This window comes from Rhinatrema bivittatum, chromosome 6, assembly GCF_901001135.1.
Source record: "Rhinatrema bivittatum chromosome 6, aRhiBiv1.1, whole genome shotgun sequence".
In the NCBI taxonomy this organism is placed as follows: domain Eukaryota; kingdom Metazoa; phylum Chordata; class Amphibia; order Gymnophiona; family Rhinatrematidae; genus Rhinatrema; species Rhinatrema bivittatum.
In genome coordinates this window covers 340,013,188-340,030,386 of record NC_042620.1, presented here as the reverse complement: position 1 = coordinate 340,030,386, position 17,199 = coordinate 340,013,188, and the positions used below count along the sequence as shown (strand labels likewise).

Genomic DNA, 17,199 nt, shown 5'->3' with positions numbered 1-17,199 from the left:
TATGAGTATCATGGTCCCCTTGTCCTGTTGTAGTTTCACTAGCGTTTTGGTTATGAGCGGTATCGGTGGATACGCATATAACAGGCCTGAATTCCAATGGCGAGCAAAGGCGTCCTTTGGCAGGCTGTTCTGCTGCCAGAGGAGTGAGCAGTAATTGTTCACTTTGTAGTTCAGATGGGACGCAAAGAGATCTATTGTTGGTTGACCCCAGCGTTGAAATATCTTGGTTGCTAGCGCTGGGTCTAGAGACCACTCGTGTGGTTGGAAGTGACGGCTGAGGCGATCCGCTACTGTGTTGTGGATGCCCGCTAGATAGGTGGCCCGTAGAAGAATTGAGTGTGCTAGGGTCCAGTCCCAAATTTGAGCTGCTTCTTGACAAAGGAGGTAGGAACCTGTTCCTCCTTGTTTGTTGATGTACCACATGGCTACTGTGTTGTCCGTTTGGATCAGAACAGTCTTGTGTGAAAGACAGTCCTTGAACGCATGTAGTGCATAGCGTATAGCTCGAAGCTCCAGGAAGTTTATTTGAAAGGAGGCTTCTTGCTTTGTCCACGTGCCCTGTGTCTTTAGATGACCAATGTGCGCTCCCCAACCCAAGGTGGATGCATCTGTAGTTAAAGTCACTTGTGGAACTGGTTGCTGGAAAGGTAGGCCTTTGAGCAAGTTGATCGTTGATGTCCACCAGAGAAGGGAAGATTTCAGGTCTTGTGTTATCTGAATGGGAGTGGACAATGGTTGAATGGCTTGAATCCACTGATCTTTTGAGTGTCCATTGCATTAGTCGCATGGTCAGTCTGGCCATGGGAGTGACGTGAACTGTTGAGGCCATGTGTCCGAGTAGGGTGAGGCACTGATGAGCTGTAACTCGAGACTGATTGCGAATAGAGTGCGCTAGGAGAACGAGCGTTTGAGCACGGTCTCTTGGAAGAAAAGCTTTTGCTGTGATGGTGTTGAGATCTGCACCTATGAACTGCAACTGGTGAGATGGTGTGAGATGGGATTTCTCGTAATTGATGAGAAATCCCAAGGAGTGAAGCAAATTTATTGTGAGCTGGAGAGAAGTGAGAGCTCCGCTTTGTGTTTGACTCCTGATGAGCCAGTCGTCTAAGTAAGGAAATACATGCACTCTTTGTTTGTGAAGATGTGCTACCGCTACTGCAAGACACTTTGTGAACACTCGAGGTGCTGAGGCTAGGCCGAATGGTAGCACTCGGTATTGGAAGTGTTGACCTTGCAGCAGAAATCGCAGGTACTGTCGATGAGGAGGAAAAATGGGAATGTGAGCGTAAGCGTCTTGAAGATCCAGAGAGCAGAGCCAATCTCCTTTTTGAAGAAGAGGTAGCATGGTGCCTAACGATACCATCCTGAATTTTTCTTTCTTTAGAAATTTGTTGAGATTTCTGAGGTCCAGGATAGGACGTAGGCCCCCAGTTTTCTTTGGAATGAGGAAATATCAGGAGTAGAATCCTCTGCCCCACTGAGGCCTGGGAACTGGTTCTATGGCCCTGGCTCTCAGAAGGGTGGACAATTCTGCTTGCAGGATTGTGGAGTGATGAGTCACTGTCCAAGATGAAAGAGGAGGATTTTCGTTTGGTACAGTGAGGAAATCCAAGCGGTACCCTTGAGCTGTAATTGAGAGTACCCATTGATCTGTTGTGATGGAGGTCCAAGTTTGATGGTAATAAGCTATTCGACCTCCGACTGGTATGTGTGGTAGAGGATTTCGAGAAGGGCTTCTGCTCTCTGGGTGGTTTTCAAAAGCCTGATGTGGATGCAGTTGGCGCAGGCTGCTGGGGCCTAGTAGGCCTCTGTCTAACTTGAGAATGCTGAGAAGGGCGTGGTTGTCTCGCTCTGGTAGCAGGAGGGTAGTATCGTCGAGGGCGATAATATGGTTCTCTCACTTCTCTTCTAGGAGGCCTCCTAGAAGGTTGATGTGTCTCCTGAGGAAGTTGAGACAATTGTTTTAGGGTTTCTGTGTGGTCTTTTATGGTCACCACTGCCTCCTTGACCTTGTCTCCAAAAAGGTTTTCACCTAGACAAGGTAGGTCTGCTAACCTTTCCTGCACTTCTGGCCTAAGTTCAGAGGATTTTAACCAGGCCCATCTCCGAGCCGTGATACCCGAGGCTGATAAACGGGAGGCCGTTTCGAAGCAATCATAAGTGGCTCTCACCTCGTGCTTGCCTGCTTCTAGGCCCTTATGCACGAGACGGAAGAAACCCTCTTGAAACTGGTCTGGAAGTTGTTGAGAAAGAGCTTCAACCTGTTTCCACAGGTCACGCTGATACTGGTTCATGAATAATTGATAGGAGTTTATCCGTGAGACCAGCATTGCTCCTTGGAAGATCTTTCTTCCTAAACTGTCTAGGAAACGACTGTCTTTGCCTGGAGGTGTGGAAGCATGTTGTTTCAGTCTCTTAGCCTTTTTCTGGGCTGATTCAACCACTACAGATTGGTATGGCAGCTGAGATTTTTGAAACCCTGGAATGGGTTGGACGAGATATGTGGCATCAGCTCGTTTGTTAACTGCTGCCACTGAGCCAGGGTGCTCCCACATCCGGTACATTAGCTCTTGCAGGACTTCGTGCACTGGAATAGCTAGTATCTCTTTAGGAGGATCCACAAACTGAAGGACCTCCAAGGTCTTCTGCCTAGTGTCTATTTCAGAAAGGAGCGAGAATGGAATAGTGTCAGACATCTCTTTGATGAAGTTAGAGAAGGAAAGATCTTCTGGGGGTGATTTCCTTCTGTCTTCTAGTGGTGAAGGTTCAGATAAGATATCTTCTTCAGATGAGATATCGTCCCCTGAGTCAGTACCAGTATCCAGTGGATGACCTGATGGTCTAAGAGGCTTAAAAGGAACCTCAGATAGTGGTGTATGTGGTCTCATAGGTGGGATAACCCCTGATGGACCAGGTACTGGTTCTGGAAGTGTATCTGAATCCAAACCCTGAGGTGAAGTAGAAAAAACTTGAATTAGTGAATCCAATTTATCCATTAATGGTTGAAAAATGGAGGATTCTTGACCTGGCATTGATGGTGTTATCTGTGCCGGCGGCCGAATGGGAATCGACGGCATCGGCGGTCCATACGCAGGAACCGGCGGCATCGATGGTTGTGGTGATGGTACGGCCGGAATCGGCATCGAGGGTACCGGTGCTGGAACGGGCGATGTCATCGGAATCGGTGTCGATGGCATCGCTGGCGTAGAAGGCTGAGATCGTGGCATCGCCTCGATGAATGCGTCTCTGACCGCTTGACATATATATACATCAAGTTCCGCCCGCATGGATGGTGAAAACAGAGCACACATGGGGGGAGGCGGTAATGGCGATGCCGGTACCTCCTCAGGGCCCTGAGGAGGCACGGTTCCCTGCGCCGGAATCGGCGGGGATCGCCCTGTCGATGGCTCCGAAGCCTGATCCTGGAGCCGAGGTTTCTTAGCAGTTGCACTGCTTTCTGTCGATGGCTTGCCGGGTATCGAGGTAGCAGATGCCGTATGCGGCCTACGGTGGCGATGGCGATGCTTTTCCTTTTCGCGGGCTTTTTCACTGCCCGATGTGATGCCCTGGACGATGGTGAGGGGGAGGAAAAAGGAGCATCTCCCGACTCACCTGGTAGACACTTTTTCAACACGACTTTTCGAATCGACCCAGCCGGAGACGATTGTGTTGAGGTAGATGGAGCTGATAAAAGCTGTATTTTAAACAATTGCTCCATTTTTTCTAGTCGGAGACGACGGCCCTTTGATGTCATGGTTGCACATAAGGGACAAGCCTTAACATCATGGGATTCACCAAGACAGAGGACACAATCCTGGTGAGGGTCCGTAATGAACATGTTCCTGGTGCACTTGGGGCACTTTTTGAAACCTGAAGCCATTTTGGGGCCGGACAGCCGTCGACGGCCAATGACCAGGGACAACAAAGTTGTCAGAAAACGGAACGGAACCGCGAAAATCCAAAAACTTACCGCGATGGTGTTTAATAAGGGGAGACCCTTTGCGGCTGAAGTTTTCTAAACTTTTTTTTTCAAAAGTTAAAGTTGTGGAAAATTTCCACAGGACTCCTAGAGACCGCGAGGCTAACTGCTTCGCGGAAAAAAGAAGACTGAAGGGAGACCCCTGTGGCAGGGAATATCATGGCATGCTGGGCATGCTCAGTAGGCACTCTGGTGCCAGTCAAAAGTTTCATAGAAACTTTTAAAGAAGTTTTCCGTACATAGGGCTCCATTACTGATGTCACCCATATGTGAGGACTAGCATCCTGCTTGTCCTGGGATAAGAAGCGTTTTCTTTAGTCGAGGGAATCGATGGAGGTATCGATGGCAGCTTCGATAGTATCGACGGCATCAAAGGGGGCATGGATGGCATCGTTGGCGACTGCAACGGGAACCGTGGATGTCCCAATCCCTCTAGCCCCGATGAACCCGGTGGAAGATTGCAGCAAGGACACTCGCGGGCATCATGGGGCAGACAGAGGGTAATAGACATAGGGAGAAAAGAGGGCCGCAATTCAGTTGGTAACCCGGGGGAACTGATAATGAGGTGACAGGAACTGACCTGAGAACAGGGCATAGTACTCACCGAGTGTGAGACCTGTGTAGGGAAATTATTTGTGAAGTAAAATGTCAAGTGCTTCCGTGAGGAAAAGTTGTGAGAAAAATCTCACAGAGCTCCTAGACGCGAGGCAAACTGCAGCGCGGAAAAAAAAAAAAGACTGAAGGGCCAAGCATGCCCAGCATGACATGATCCCTGTGGACACAGGGATCATGTCATGCTGGGCATGCTCGGTGTGCCAGTCAAAGTTTCTAGAAACTTTGACAAAAGTGTTCCGTAATAGGGCTCCGCCTGATGACATCACCCATATGTGAGGACTACCATCCTGCTTGTCCTGGGAGAATGACCTTTGCATTGTCCTGAAGGATATTTTGGACAGTCCTGGCAATGAGAGGAATTGGAAGATAGGCATAGGGTAAACCTGAGCTCCAGTCTAGCACAAAAGCATTGGAGGTGATCTCTAGCCTCTTGGATTCATGACCATAACAGTTTTCAACTTCAATTCCAAAGCTAACAGGTCGAGTCCTGGGCTCCCCAGCAAATGAATACGTCATCTGAGACTCCTTGATCCAAGAACCACTTCTACGGCCACATACTCTACAGAGATGGTCCACCAATGTATTCTGGATTCTTGGTAAGTAGGCTGCTTGGACATGGGCTCTGTAATGACTGGCCCATAGCCAGATTCAGAGGGCTTTCCTTGCAAAGGCCATATGAGCCTGTGCCACCTTTCTTGTTTACATAGAACATAGTCACTTGATTGTCCATCTGGATCAAGATTCTCTTTCCCAAGAACAGGTGAGATAAAGCTTTTAGAGCATAACAGATAGCTTATATTTCCAGGAGATTAATTTACAGAAGACTAAGGACCATGCAGCACCAGTGTGTGCTCCCCAACCCCTGGTGGAGGTTTTGGTAGATAGGGTATTTGGTATGCTAGAACCCGTAATGAAAGACCCCCAGTTAGAACTTCCAGGATCCTTCTCCACTGAAGGGATGCTCATTTTGAGAGTTCAAGAGGTTGGGTGGATTAACAATTTAAAAAGCTGATTTAACTGGCTTCAGAGGACCCACTGAAGACCTGGCATGTACAGACAAGTTTTGCATTGTTGAGGCTGCCAATAGGCATGATGCTGGTGTCCACAACATCCTCATCTGCAAAACCTCGAGGAGTATGTGCACTGGAATGTATGCACATACTCCTCGAGGTTGAAGAATCTGAAGCCCAAAGTCATCTGTTCATGGGTCTTGTTCTTTCCAGAAACTGATGGACAGAACCGTAGCCAGTTTATCCAAAAACAAGAGTAACAGAGATCAGAGGTATACTGCTACAAATCCAATAAGAGATCTGAAGGAATCATTATGGAATCTTCCTCCCCCTTCCCCTGACCATGGGGGTAATGCTGAGTCATTACCCTGACAATGGTGAGAGTGGCTTTCATTGGTCTGATGCAGAGATGTTTAGCAGGAACTGAGAATGAACAGAGTACACTTCTTCCCCTTTCAATTCATGAAGTGGTTTCCCTAGAAGAGGTAAAGCCCCTGGAAGCCCCTGAGGAAGCACACAATTTTAGAGGACTTTGGACAGCCCTATTATGTGCAATATTTCCTCCATCTTAGGAGAAAATCCAACCTCCCTCTCTAATCTTCAGGGCTTAAGGAGGCAAATAAATTCTTAACCTGCTCCGACAATTGGACTCCCAATAGCTGAGGGATCCTCTGCACTAGAGGTAAAAAGGAGAGACATCCTTCTCATAACTACTAAAGGATGCTGGCAGTGCTGAGGAAAAACTCATTATGGTTGCTGCATCTGCAGCAGAATTGGCTGGTTCCAAGATGCTCTGTGCCATTTGCTTTCATACCACCTATTGAACAGCATCATGTTTCATTCCTAGGGTCAATAAAACCTCTTTTGTACCATAGTCCCAGCAGTGGGACTCTTAGGTTAACGTGTTTAGGTGCTCTGCTTTATCATGATTGAAGACACCATGGCCTGCTGCACCAAGAGGGATAATTGCACCCTAGATTGCATGCTCTGCATTGATGATATGCAAAGCATACTTGTCAGTGCGGGATCTGGGTAAAATAGATGACTTGATTCCATGGGAGTCTTCCATGCCATGAACGATGGTGGCCCTGTGCTGCTGAGACTAAATCTCCCACCTCAGCATCAATGAAGAGTTCACTCTGGCAGAGGGCTGTACCAACATTCTCTTTGGTGCCTAGAGAGAAGGCCCTGGGGGTGGTCTCTTATGTTGTTTAGGCACTCTTCTCAGTGCCTTCACTAGCTTCCGTACCACTCTCAACTCTTGACCTGTGACAGATCGAGAACTAGCCCCACAGATAGGGGAAACCTTCCTGTGCTTGTGGGAATGAAAGGGAGAAGGAATCTCAACTTTTTGCGCTAGAATCTGACAGCAATTCTTTCCTTCAAGAGGATTACTTCTGCTGTTCAGCCTTGCACCATGGCTTCAGTCTCTTACTTGATGGTGCATAACTCAGAGCCTCCAATTTCCAGGCATGGAACTTCTGCTCCCTTAGGGACATCCGACCACTTCTTTAGGAGTTGAAGTTGTTATGATCCATGTCCTCTCAACGATAGAAAAAGGAATACATATCAGTGATGGACATATAGTGGCCACAAATGCAGGCCTTAAAACTACCGACTGTGTTCTTCTTGATCTTGGGCTTTTCCATACCTTTTTTTTTTTTTGAGTAGAGCTAAAACGTTCTGTTGAGGGCCTGCCCAAGGCAATGCAAAAATAAACATAAAATAAGGCACTATGCTACAGATGTGTCCAAGTCTTTCAGTGCTTTGATTTTAACCATTTAAAGACTGAAAAATGGTTAAAATCAAAGTACTGAAAGACTTGGACATATCTGTACCATAGTTCAGATAAAAAAACCTAAAGGGCTCACGAGGCAATGTGTGCATGTGGGAACTCCCCATGCATGCTTAGTATGATATTACCAATTGTGGGGTTCGTGTTGGCGTCGTCAGATGACATCACCCACACGTTTCGGCTGATTCATGCCTTCTTGTTGATGGTGAACAGAACTGTAATTTCATATGCCTATAGATTCCAACATATTCAAATTATTCTCCCCCCTTTTAAAGAAAAAACTATTATATGCACATATTTATAAATATACCTGTAGTGATCCATCTGCTGCTGTCCTTCCTTTAGTATCTCTTGAGTTACGCTGACGGTTATCTGTTCGTGATGGATCATCATTTACTATGAACACATGATGCAGCAATTATTAATCAAGTAGAGAAAATGTGACCTACTTTTGTTCATATTGTGTCATATAAGCACAGTATCAATTTAATTTAGAGAAATAAACAGTTCCATTATTATCCTACAGAAAACTCAGCAATCAGTGTGCAGAACATTAAATAGAGATTTCTAAGGCACTCCTAAATTCTAGTAATAAAGGAAAAAGCAGAACCCCCCCCCCCCCCAACTAAAAAAAAATGAACACTCAAGCTTAGCGGAAATAAGTATAACAGGCTTTGCAACTATAATGAACCAAAAGGTTTTTTTTAATATTCAAATAGAACACCACATAAATAAATCTTAAAACTCAATGATAAAAAAGCACAATAACCTGATATCCAGCATTTCCCAATTAGGATTAAAAAGGAAGTTAATTCTTATATTAACGTTAAAAGGGTATGGAATAGCAGCTTAGTGCAGGGGTGGCCAACTCTGGTTCTAAAGAACCACGAACAGGCCAAGTTTTCAGGATACCCACAAAGCAGAGTTGCTTACCTGTAACAGGTGTTCTCCCAGGACAGCAGTATGTAGTCCTCACATGTGGGTGACATCACTGGATGGAGCCCTCTCACAGAAAACCTGTCAGTTTCTAGAACTTTTGACTGGCACACTGAGCATGCCCAACATGCCATGATCCCTGCAGCCACAAGGGTCTCCCTTCAGTCCCATTTGTAGCAAAAGGTGCGAGCGAAAAAATAAAATAATAAAACGTTTCGGATCCAACTCCATGGGGTGGCGGGTGGGTTTCGTGAGGACTACATCCTGCTGTCCTGGGAGAATACCTGTTACAGGTAAGCAACTCTGCTTTCTCCCAGGACAAGCAGGATGGTAGTCCTCACATGTGGGTGATTAGCAAGCTACAGGCTGACTCATATTTGTGTGGACCAACCGCGTACAACTTATGCAACAGGCACAACAACTGGTGTACTGTTGGGAAAAATGAGGCAACCTGAAAATGACATTAGACTGGATGTGGAAGGAGTTGGGATTATACTGGAATAAGTTCTTCAAGACGGATTGGCCAAATGCAGAGTCTTGACGTCCTTCCTTGTCCAGGCAGTAATGAGCTGCAAATGTGTGAAGAGAGCTCCATGTTGCAGCTTTGCAGATGTCAGCAATCAGTACTGAACGATAGTATGCTACTGAGGTTGCCATGGCTCTTACTGAGTGCGCCTTCACTTGTCCCTGGAGAGGAAGGCCTGCTTTTTCATAGCAGAATTCAATACAGTCTGCTGAGAGAGTTTGCTTGCCCACTGCAACTCCCGATTTGTTTTTAATCGAAAGAAACAAAGAGCTGGGTGATTTTCCTATGGACTGCAGTGCAGTCTAAGTAAAATGCAAGTGCACGTTTACAATCCAAGGTGTGTAAAATTCTTGCCCTGGTGGGAGTGAGGCTTTGGGAAAAAGGTGGGCAAGACTATAGACTGATTCAAGTGGAAGTCAGTAACCACCTTGGGAAGGAATTTAGGGTGAGTACATAGGACCATTCAGTCATGTAGGAACCTTGTATAGGGTGAGTGTCAAGTGCTTATAACTCACTAACCCTTTGAGAAGATGTAACGGCTACTAGGAAGAGAAATTTAACATCGGAGTGCAAAGGCTCAAACGGGGAGCGCATGAGCCTTGTAAGTACTACATTTAGGTCCCATTCAGTGCTGGTAGCCGTAGAGAATGCTTAAGTTGCAGTAGGCCCCTCATAAACCTACTCACAAGGGGTTGCGCTGTTACCGAGGCATCCCCAACGCCTTTGTGGTACGCTGAGATAGCATGCAGGTGTACACTCACCGAAGAAGTCTGGAGACCAGAGTCTGAAAGGTGCCAGAGATAGTCTGAGATAGCATGGGGCAGGAAAAGGGGTCGATACCTTTTTGCATGCACCACGTGATGAATTTTTTCCACTTAGAACGATAGGATTTTCGTGTGGAAGGCTTTCGTGAGGCTACAAGCACTTGAGGGACATCAGTTGAAAGGTTGAGCAGTTGCAGTATCAAGCTTTCAACATCCAGGCTGTGAGGGATAGGGTTTGAAAGTTCGGATGGCATAACATGCCTGGGTTCTGAGGTGTGAGAGTGGGCGCTGAGCCCAGGCGAATGGGTTCTCTGATCGAGAGGTCGAGAAGCATGGGAAACCATACTTGTCGAGGACAATACAGGGCTATGAGTATCATTGACCCTTTGTCCTGTTGTAGCTTCACGAGAGTTTTGGCTATCAGCGGTATCGGGATATACGCGTATAGGAGGCCTGTGTTCCAGGAGCAAGCAAAGGCATCGATGGCTAACTTGTTTTGTTGCCTGTGCAGGGAGCAGAATCTTTCCATTTTGTGGTTTGGTTCGGATGCAAAGAGGTCTATTGTTGGTTGACTCCAGTGTTGGAAGATTCTGGTCGTTACCACAGAATCCAGAGACCACTCATGGGGATGGAACTGTCGGCTGATGCGATCTGCTACCATGTTCTACATGCCTGCCAGATAAGTAGATACATGGAGTGCAAGGGCCAGGCCAGATTTGCGCGGCTTCTTGGCAGAGGAGATAAGAGCCTGTGCCGCCCGGCTTGTTCAAGTACCACACTGCAACTGTGTTGTCTGTTTGTATGAGTACTGTCTTGTGTGAAAGGCAGTCCTTGAACGCATATAGAGTATAATGTATAGCTCGAAGCTCTAGGAAGTTAATCTGAAACGTTGCTTCGAGCTGTGTCCAAGTACCTGGAGTTTGAAGATTGTTCACATGAGCTCCCCAACCCAAGTTGGATGCGTCTGTGGTCAAAGTTATTTGCGGAACTGGTTGCTGAAAGGGTAGACCTGTTAGCAAGTTGACTTTGTTCATCCACCAGAGAAGCGATAAACGTAACTGGTGGGCTCGGTCATTGGGCAGGAAGGCCTTTACCATTGTGGTGTCCAAATCTGCTCTGATGAAAGTCAGGAGGTGAGATGGAGTCAGCTGGGATTTTTGGTAGTTGATGAGAAATCCCAGAGAGTGTAGCAGATTGATAGTGAGCTTGAGCGCGTCGAGAGCTCCTTGCTTGGATTGGCTCTTGATGTGCCAGTCGTCCAGGAAAGGAAAGACGTGTATGCTTTTCTTGCGTAGATGGGCCGCAGCCACTGCTAGGCACTTTGTAAATACACGGGGTGCCGAGGCAAGTCCAAAAGGCAGGACCCAGTACTGAAAGTGTTGATGTCCCACTAGCAAACGCAGGTACTTGTGGTGATGTGGGGATATTGGAATGTGATCGAAAGCGTCTTGAAGATCCAGAGAATAGAGCCAATCTCCTTTTTGCAGAAAGGGAAGCATGGTGCCCAAGGACACCATCCTGAACTTTTCTTTTTGTAGAAATTTGTTGAGATTGCGGAGGCCGCCTGATTTGTTTGGAATGAGAAAATAGTGGGAGTAGAACCCTCTGCCCTGCTGTGCCTGAGGCACAGGTTCCACAGTCCTGGCGCCCAGAAGGGTAGACAGTTCTGACTAGAAGACTTGTGTGATCTTTATGTATCCACAGTGGATTGGTGCTCGGCCCGGTCATTCTCCAGCACAGAGGAACATGCCCTCGCTGTCCCGGATTGTATTAGTGACGGATGGTCACTGTGCCTCTACTGCTCCTGGCATTGTTTCTCGCGCAAGGATTACACGGGGCTCAGGTTAAGAACCCTAAGTATGGAGCGTTTTCTTCAGTCGAGGGCATCGATGGAGGCATTGACGGCGGCCCTGGCAACATCAACGGCGACCAAAACGGGAACCATGGATGTCACAATCCCTCTAGCCCCAATGAACCTGGTGGAAGATTGCAGCAAGGACACTCGCAGGCATCGTGGGGCGGACCGAGGGTGATAGACATAGGGAGAAAAGAGGGCCACAATTCGGTTGGTAATCCAGGGGAATCGATAGTAAGGTGACATGAACCGACCGGAGAACAGGGCATAGTACTCACTGAGCATCGATGAAATGTACGCAAATTTCCGTGTAGGGAAATTATTTGTGAAGTAAATCTTCAAGTGTTTCCGTGAGGAAAAGTTGTGAGAAAAATCTCAGAGCTCCTAAATGTGAGGCAAACTGCAGCACGGAAAAAAAAAGAGACTGAAGGGAGACCATATGTGAGGACTACCATCCTGCTTGTCCTGGGAGAATAAATATGCATGAGATAAAATCTGCATACAATGGAGGCAGTGCATGCAAATCTATCTTATGCATATTCATTGTGAATACCCTGAAAACCTGGCTGTTTATGGCTCTTAAGGACCAAAGTCTGCTACCCTTGGGCTAGTGGTTAGAGCAGCATACTAAGAATCAGAGAAACCAGGGCTCAAATTCTACTGTCACTCTTTGTGACTTTAGGCAAGTCATTTCACCCTCCTTTGAATCAGGTACAAACAGATTATAATCCCTCTGGGGACAGAAAATACCTACTATATCTGTATGTAACTTGCCTTGTGCTACCAATAAAAAAGTGTGAACTATATCTAAATAAAGGAAAAGAAAAAAAAAGAATATGAAATAAAGCTTATGCAATCTAAGACCTCATGGCCATAGAAGATGGAGCAAGAGTTTTTAAAGCAAAATAAAATACACTGTGGTCCAAAGATCATTTCTAAATAAATTGTATTTCTTTTGCAATGAAAATTAGATCTTTAATAACCTTTGAAACCTCCTCGACCTCTTCCGCCTTGACCTCGTGCTCCACCACCACGTCTTCGTCCATCTCCCCTTCGAAGATAGCTGTCCCGTTCTTCTTCTGCTGGAGCTAATGACCAATCACTAAGTTCATCCCTGTGGTCCGACTCAGTTTCAGAAGCATTTGATGCTTCAGAATTTGTTCCTGCCAAAAACAAAACATGGAAATTAATTTATAATTTTAACTAAGTCATTATAATTTATTCATTATTCACTTTCTAGATCAAATCTCCAAAGCGATTTACAACACAATTAAACAACAACATAAAATACATCAAACATAAAATAATAATACAGTCGCCAACTACTGAGTCACTGAACGCCACTGTCATGAGCAATGGTCTTAGTTTGTTATGGAACTTCAAAATTTCCCTTTCTTCTTTTCAAGATAGAAAAATGCCATATTAACTTACTTTAATTACTTATCACTAAAGGCCCCTGTCATGAGGCATGTTTTTAAGTTTTTACAGATTTTCAAAATTTCCTTTTCCGCCTTCAGATTCAAAAGCAAGTTCCATAGGGTAGGAATCCCTACTGTAAACAACCTGTCTTGAACGAGTAGATGTGACTCGGTTATTTACACTTTCGAATAATAGAAGGACTAGGGGGCATTCCATGAAGTTAGCAAGTAACACATTTAAGACTAATCAGAGAAAATTCTTTTTCACTCAAAGCACAATAAAGCTCTGGAATTTGTTGCCAGAGGATGTGGTTAGTGTAGCTGGGTTCAAAAAAGGTTTGGATAAGTTTTTGGAGGAGAAGTCCATTAATGGCTATTTTACTTAGGGAATAGCCACTGCTATTAATTGCATCAGTAGCATGGGATCTTCTTGGTGTTTGGGTAATTGCCAGGTTCTTGTGGCCTGGTTTTGGCCTCTGTTGGAAACAGGATGCTGGGCTTGATGGACCCTTGGTCTGAACAGCATGGCAATTTCTTATGTTCTTATGTTTTGTAATCACTTCTAGCGAAAAGCCTTGACACTTGGTAGCTTGAGGAAGTGCTTTTTGTCCAGCGCAGATTCCTACCTGCTTTGTACTATTTTAATTTACCTTTTAAGTGTGGAGGACATGGGCATGCAAGGACAATGTATGTTTCACTGGGAGCCAATACAGGCTAAACAACAACGGCCTTGCTGAAGAACTTCTAGGGCTCCCGGTTAATATGCGCGCAGGAGTATTTTGAATTACCTGTAGCTTGCGCAATGATTTTACTGGTAATCCCACAAAAAGGCATTATAATAATCCAAGTGGGATAATATAGGTGCATAAGTTACAGTTTTCAAAGAATTCCAATCCAGAAAAGATCTAAGCTGTCTTACCATTTTTACTTTCAGATAAATATTGCATGTCACTTGCGATATGCATTTTTCTAAACACAAATCTGAATCCAAAATTATGCCAGAGTCTTACTTCTTTACATCATTCAATTTCATTCTTTTTTGAACCTCCCCCATTCCTAACCAAAGAACCTCAGTTTTGCTACTTTTCAACCACTGAAATAACCAATTCAAACAGATTTATGTACAAAAATTGTCATCCACATCTGTATCTACTGGTGCCAATACCTGCACATCATCAGCATAGATAAATGTACTAAAACCAGCATCTCAAACTAACTACCTGAACTGTATGAAAAATATATTAAACAATAATGGGGAAAGGGTTGAAACCTTGAGGTATATCCCATTTTGCTTCCTTCACACTAGAGATTTCTCCATAAAATACAATCATTTGTTTTCTATTTTGTAAAAAACTATCAACCCATTTTAATACCTTATTTCTCAATCCTAAAAACTTACATTGTTGTAACAGTAAACAATGGTCCACCAGGTCAAATGTGCTAGAGAGATCCAAAAGGATCAAAACTGCATTTTCCCCTTTATCTAACCTAAGGAGTATTTCATCCATCAATAAAACAATAAAGTTTCTGTGCTGCACCCTCTTCTAAAGCCAGCTTGAGCTGGACCCAACACTTTCTCCTTTTCTAAGGAGGAAGAAATTTGTTTAGTCACAACTTTGTCCAAAACCTTGGCAGAAAATGGCAAATTAGAAATAGGGTGATAGTTATTACATAACCTACAGTCTAAGCACTTATTCTTTAAAGAGAGGAAACCATCTCTTTCCTACAATTTTGTGGAACAGTATTTATTTCCAGTTAATAACTTGCCAAAAACAATCTCAGAGCACTATCTGAACAACCTCGAACAAGCCATGACAAAACTGCGCGTGCAAAGGCTGTGTCCTCCCGGGCCTGCACATCCAAACAATAAAACCTCGAAAAGGTGTGAAAGGAGAGCCATGTCGCAGCTTGGCAAATGTCAACGGGAGATAGCAACCAACCTCCGCCCACAATACTGCCTGAGCCCAAGAGGAATGAATCCTAACCTGACTAGGTAACAGCTTGCCAGAATCAATGTATGCTGCCATTACTGCCTCCTTAATCCAGCGAGCTATTGTAACCCATGAGGCCAGTTCTCCTTGTTTAGCACTGCTGTGAAGAACAAACAGGTGATCTGTTTTCCATAAAGGCTCAGTAACCTCCATATACCGGATATGCCGCTTGACATCCAAGGGTTGCATCAGAGATGGCAGGGAGATGGACTGATTCAAGTGAAATTCAGTGACCACTTTCTGTAAAAAGGAAGGAATAGTAGGCAGTTGTACCACCCCTGGAATCACCTGGAGGAAGGGCTCCAGGCAAGACAAGGCCTGCAGCTCGGAAACTCTCCGCGGAGAATAAATTGCCACAAGAAACACCATTTTCAAGGTCAGAAACCACAAGGACAGGTTATGCGTCTGTCTAAACATAGGATCCCTAAGAAATCCAACACCAAATTAAGATACCATACGGGTACTGGAGACCTCAAAGGATGACGAAGATGTTTCACTCCTTTCAGGAAATAGGCCACATCCTGATGAGCCGACAAGGAACCAGCATTCACCTGGCTCCTGAAACAGGTGAGAGCCGCTACTTGTACTTTTAAGGAATTGAGGGCCAAATCTTTCTTCAAGCCATCCTGAAAAAAATTCCAAAATGAGCAGGATCTTGGCCAAATGAAGAAGAGTACCCAGATCTTCACACCAGACCTCAAACACTTGCCAAACTCGCACATAAGCCAAGGAGGTGGAGAATTTTCTAGCCCTAAGCAAGGTGGAAATCACTGCAACTGAATATCCACGTTTCAGCAATTGAGCCCTTTCTAGGCCCATACCGTAAGACAAAACAGAGTCAGATCTTTGTGAAGAACCTGACCCTGACTTAGCAGGTTCCTGTGTGCCGGAAATCGAAGGGGTGAGTCCCCCCAAGAGCCTCTGCAAATCCATACACCACGGTCTCCTGGGCCAATCCGGAGCAACCACGAGCACCATCCTTCTGTGGCACTCGATCCTTCGAATCAACCTGCCCAATATGGGCCATGGAAGAAAAGCATACAACAACTTGTCTTCTGGCCACTCCTGCACTACGGCATCAATCCCCAATGACATCAGATCTCTCCTGCAACTGAAGAATCATGGAACTCTCGCACTGTGAAAAGTTGCCAGAAGGTCTAGGAACAGGGAACTCCAGCGATCCAGAATCAGCTGAAATGAAACTGATAATGGCCTTTATTACCCAGCGCAATGTCTTCATGCGAAAATGTGTCATTCGCAGATGACAGTTGACACCTTTGAGATCCAGGATGGGATGAAAGGAACCCTCCCTTCTTGGGCACATGAAATAAATAGAATATCGCCCTGTATTTTCTTGAGACTTGGGCACTGGAACCACAGCCCTCAGACTGAGGAGCCTTGCTAATGAAGTTTCCACTGCCTGCTTCTTCTGCAGTGAGTGGCAGGGAGACACCATGAACACGTCCTGAAGAACACTACAAAACTCCAGCACATATCACTCTCGTATCATTTTCAGGACTCATGGATCCAATGTGATCTCAACCCACCTCTGATAGAAGAGAGAGAAGTGTTCTATCTCCTTTTCCTGGGGGTGGGTCGGCAAACCTTCATTGGGAAGGTTGGGAGATTCCACTACCGGAACCCGCGCCCCTTCTAGACTGCTGGAGATGAAAGGACTGAGATCTACCAAAAGGTCGCGTTCTCTGAAGGGTCATTCCTCTATAGGGATGAAAATACCTGGAACCCTAATACAATCTCTCATGTTAAAAGAGCGTGGCGTCTGCTTCTTATCCCTCTGGCAAATGAGGAACCAGAGATTTGCCCCACTTACTGGCCAATTTTTTCAACTTGCTCCCAAATAAAAGCGAGCCTTTAAAGGGCAATTTGGAAAGGTTAGCCTTGGAAGTCGCATTGGCCGACCAATTTTGCAGCCATAACTGATGCCTGGCTGCTACTATGGAAGCCACTCCTCTGGCTGAAGAGCGGACCAAATCACAGCCCGCATATGCCAAAAAAGCAGCAGCTGCCTCCATATCTGCCCTGGGGGTCACTTCAGAGGCATCGACCACCTGGGAGAGAAGCAAACAAGATCGAACCAACAAGGAACAACAAGAAGCAATCTGCAAGGTCATTGCCACTGCATCAAATGCTTGCTTAAGGATAGACTAAATCCTTCTATAATGAGCTTCCTTCAAGGCCGCAAAAATAGTGGTCAGCTTGGAGACTGCACATACCAGGGAATCTACCTTCAGAAAACAAACATTCTCTTGTCACCCGATCCAGAGGATACAGGCCTTCCAAAACCTGGCC

The 17,199-nt window shown here is 45.5% G+C and overlaps 1 protein-coding gene across 1 annotated transcript in view; it reads right to left on the bottom strand.

The window, feature by feature from the left end:
- The window catches only part of FMR1 (fragile X mental retardation 1), a 172,367-nt gene that overhangs the window by 8,489 nt on the left and 146,679 nt on the right, over positions 1-17,199 (bottom strand). Inside the window, exons 13-14 of the mRNA XM_029607747.1 lie at positions 12,464-12,643; positions 7,710-7,795 (exon numbers count right to left, since the gene is read on the bottom strand). Coding sequence (XP_029463607.1) covers positions 7,710-7,795; positions 12,464-12,643 — 266 coding nt within the window. The remainder of the gene's footprint in view (positions 1-7,709; positions 7,796-12,463; positions 12,644-17,199) is intronic.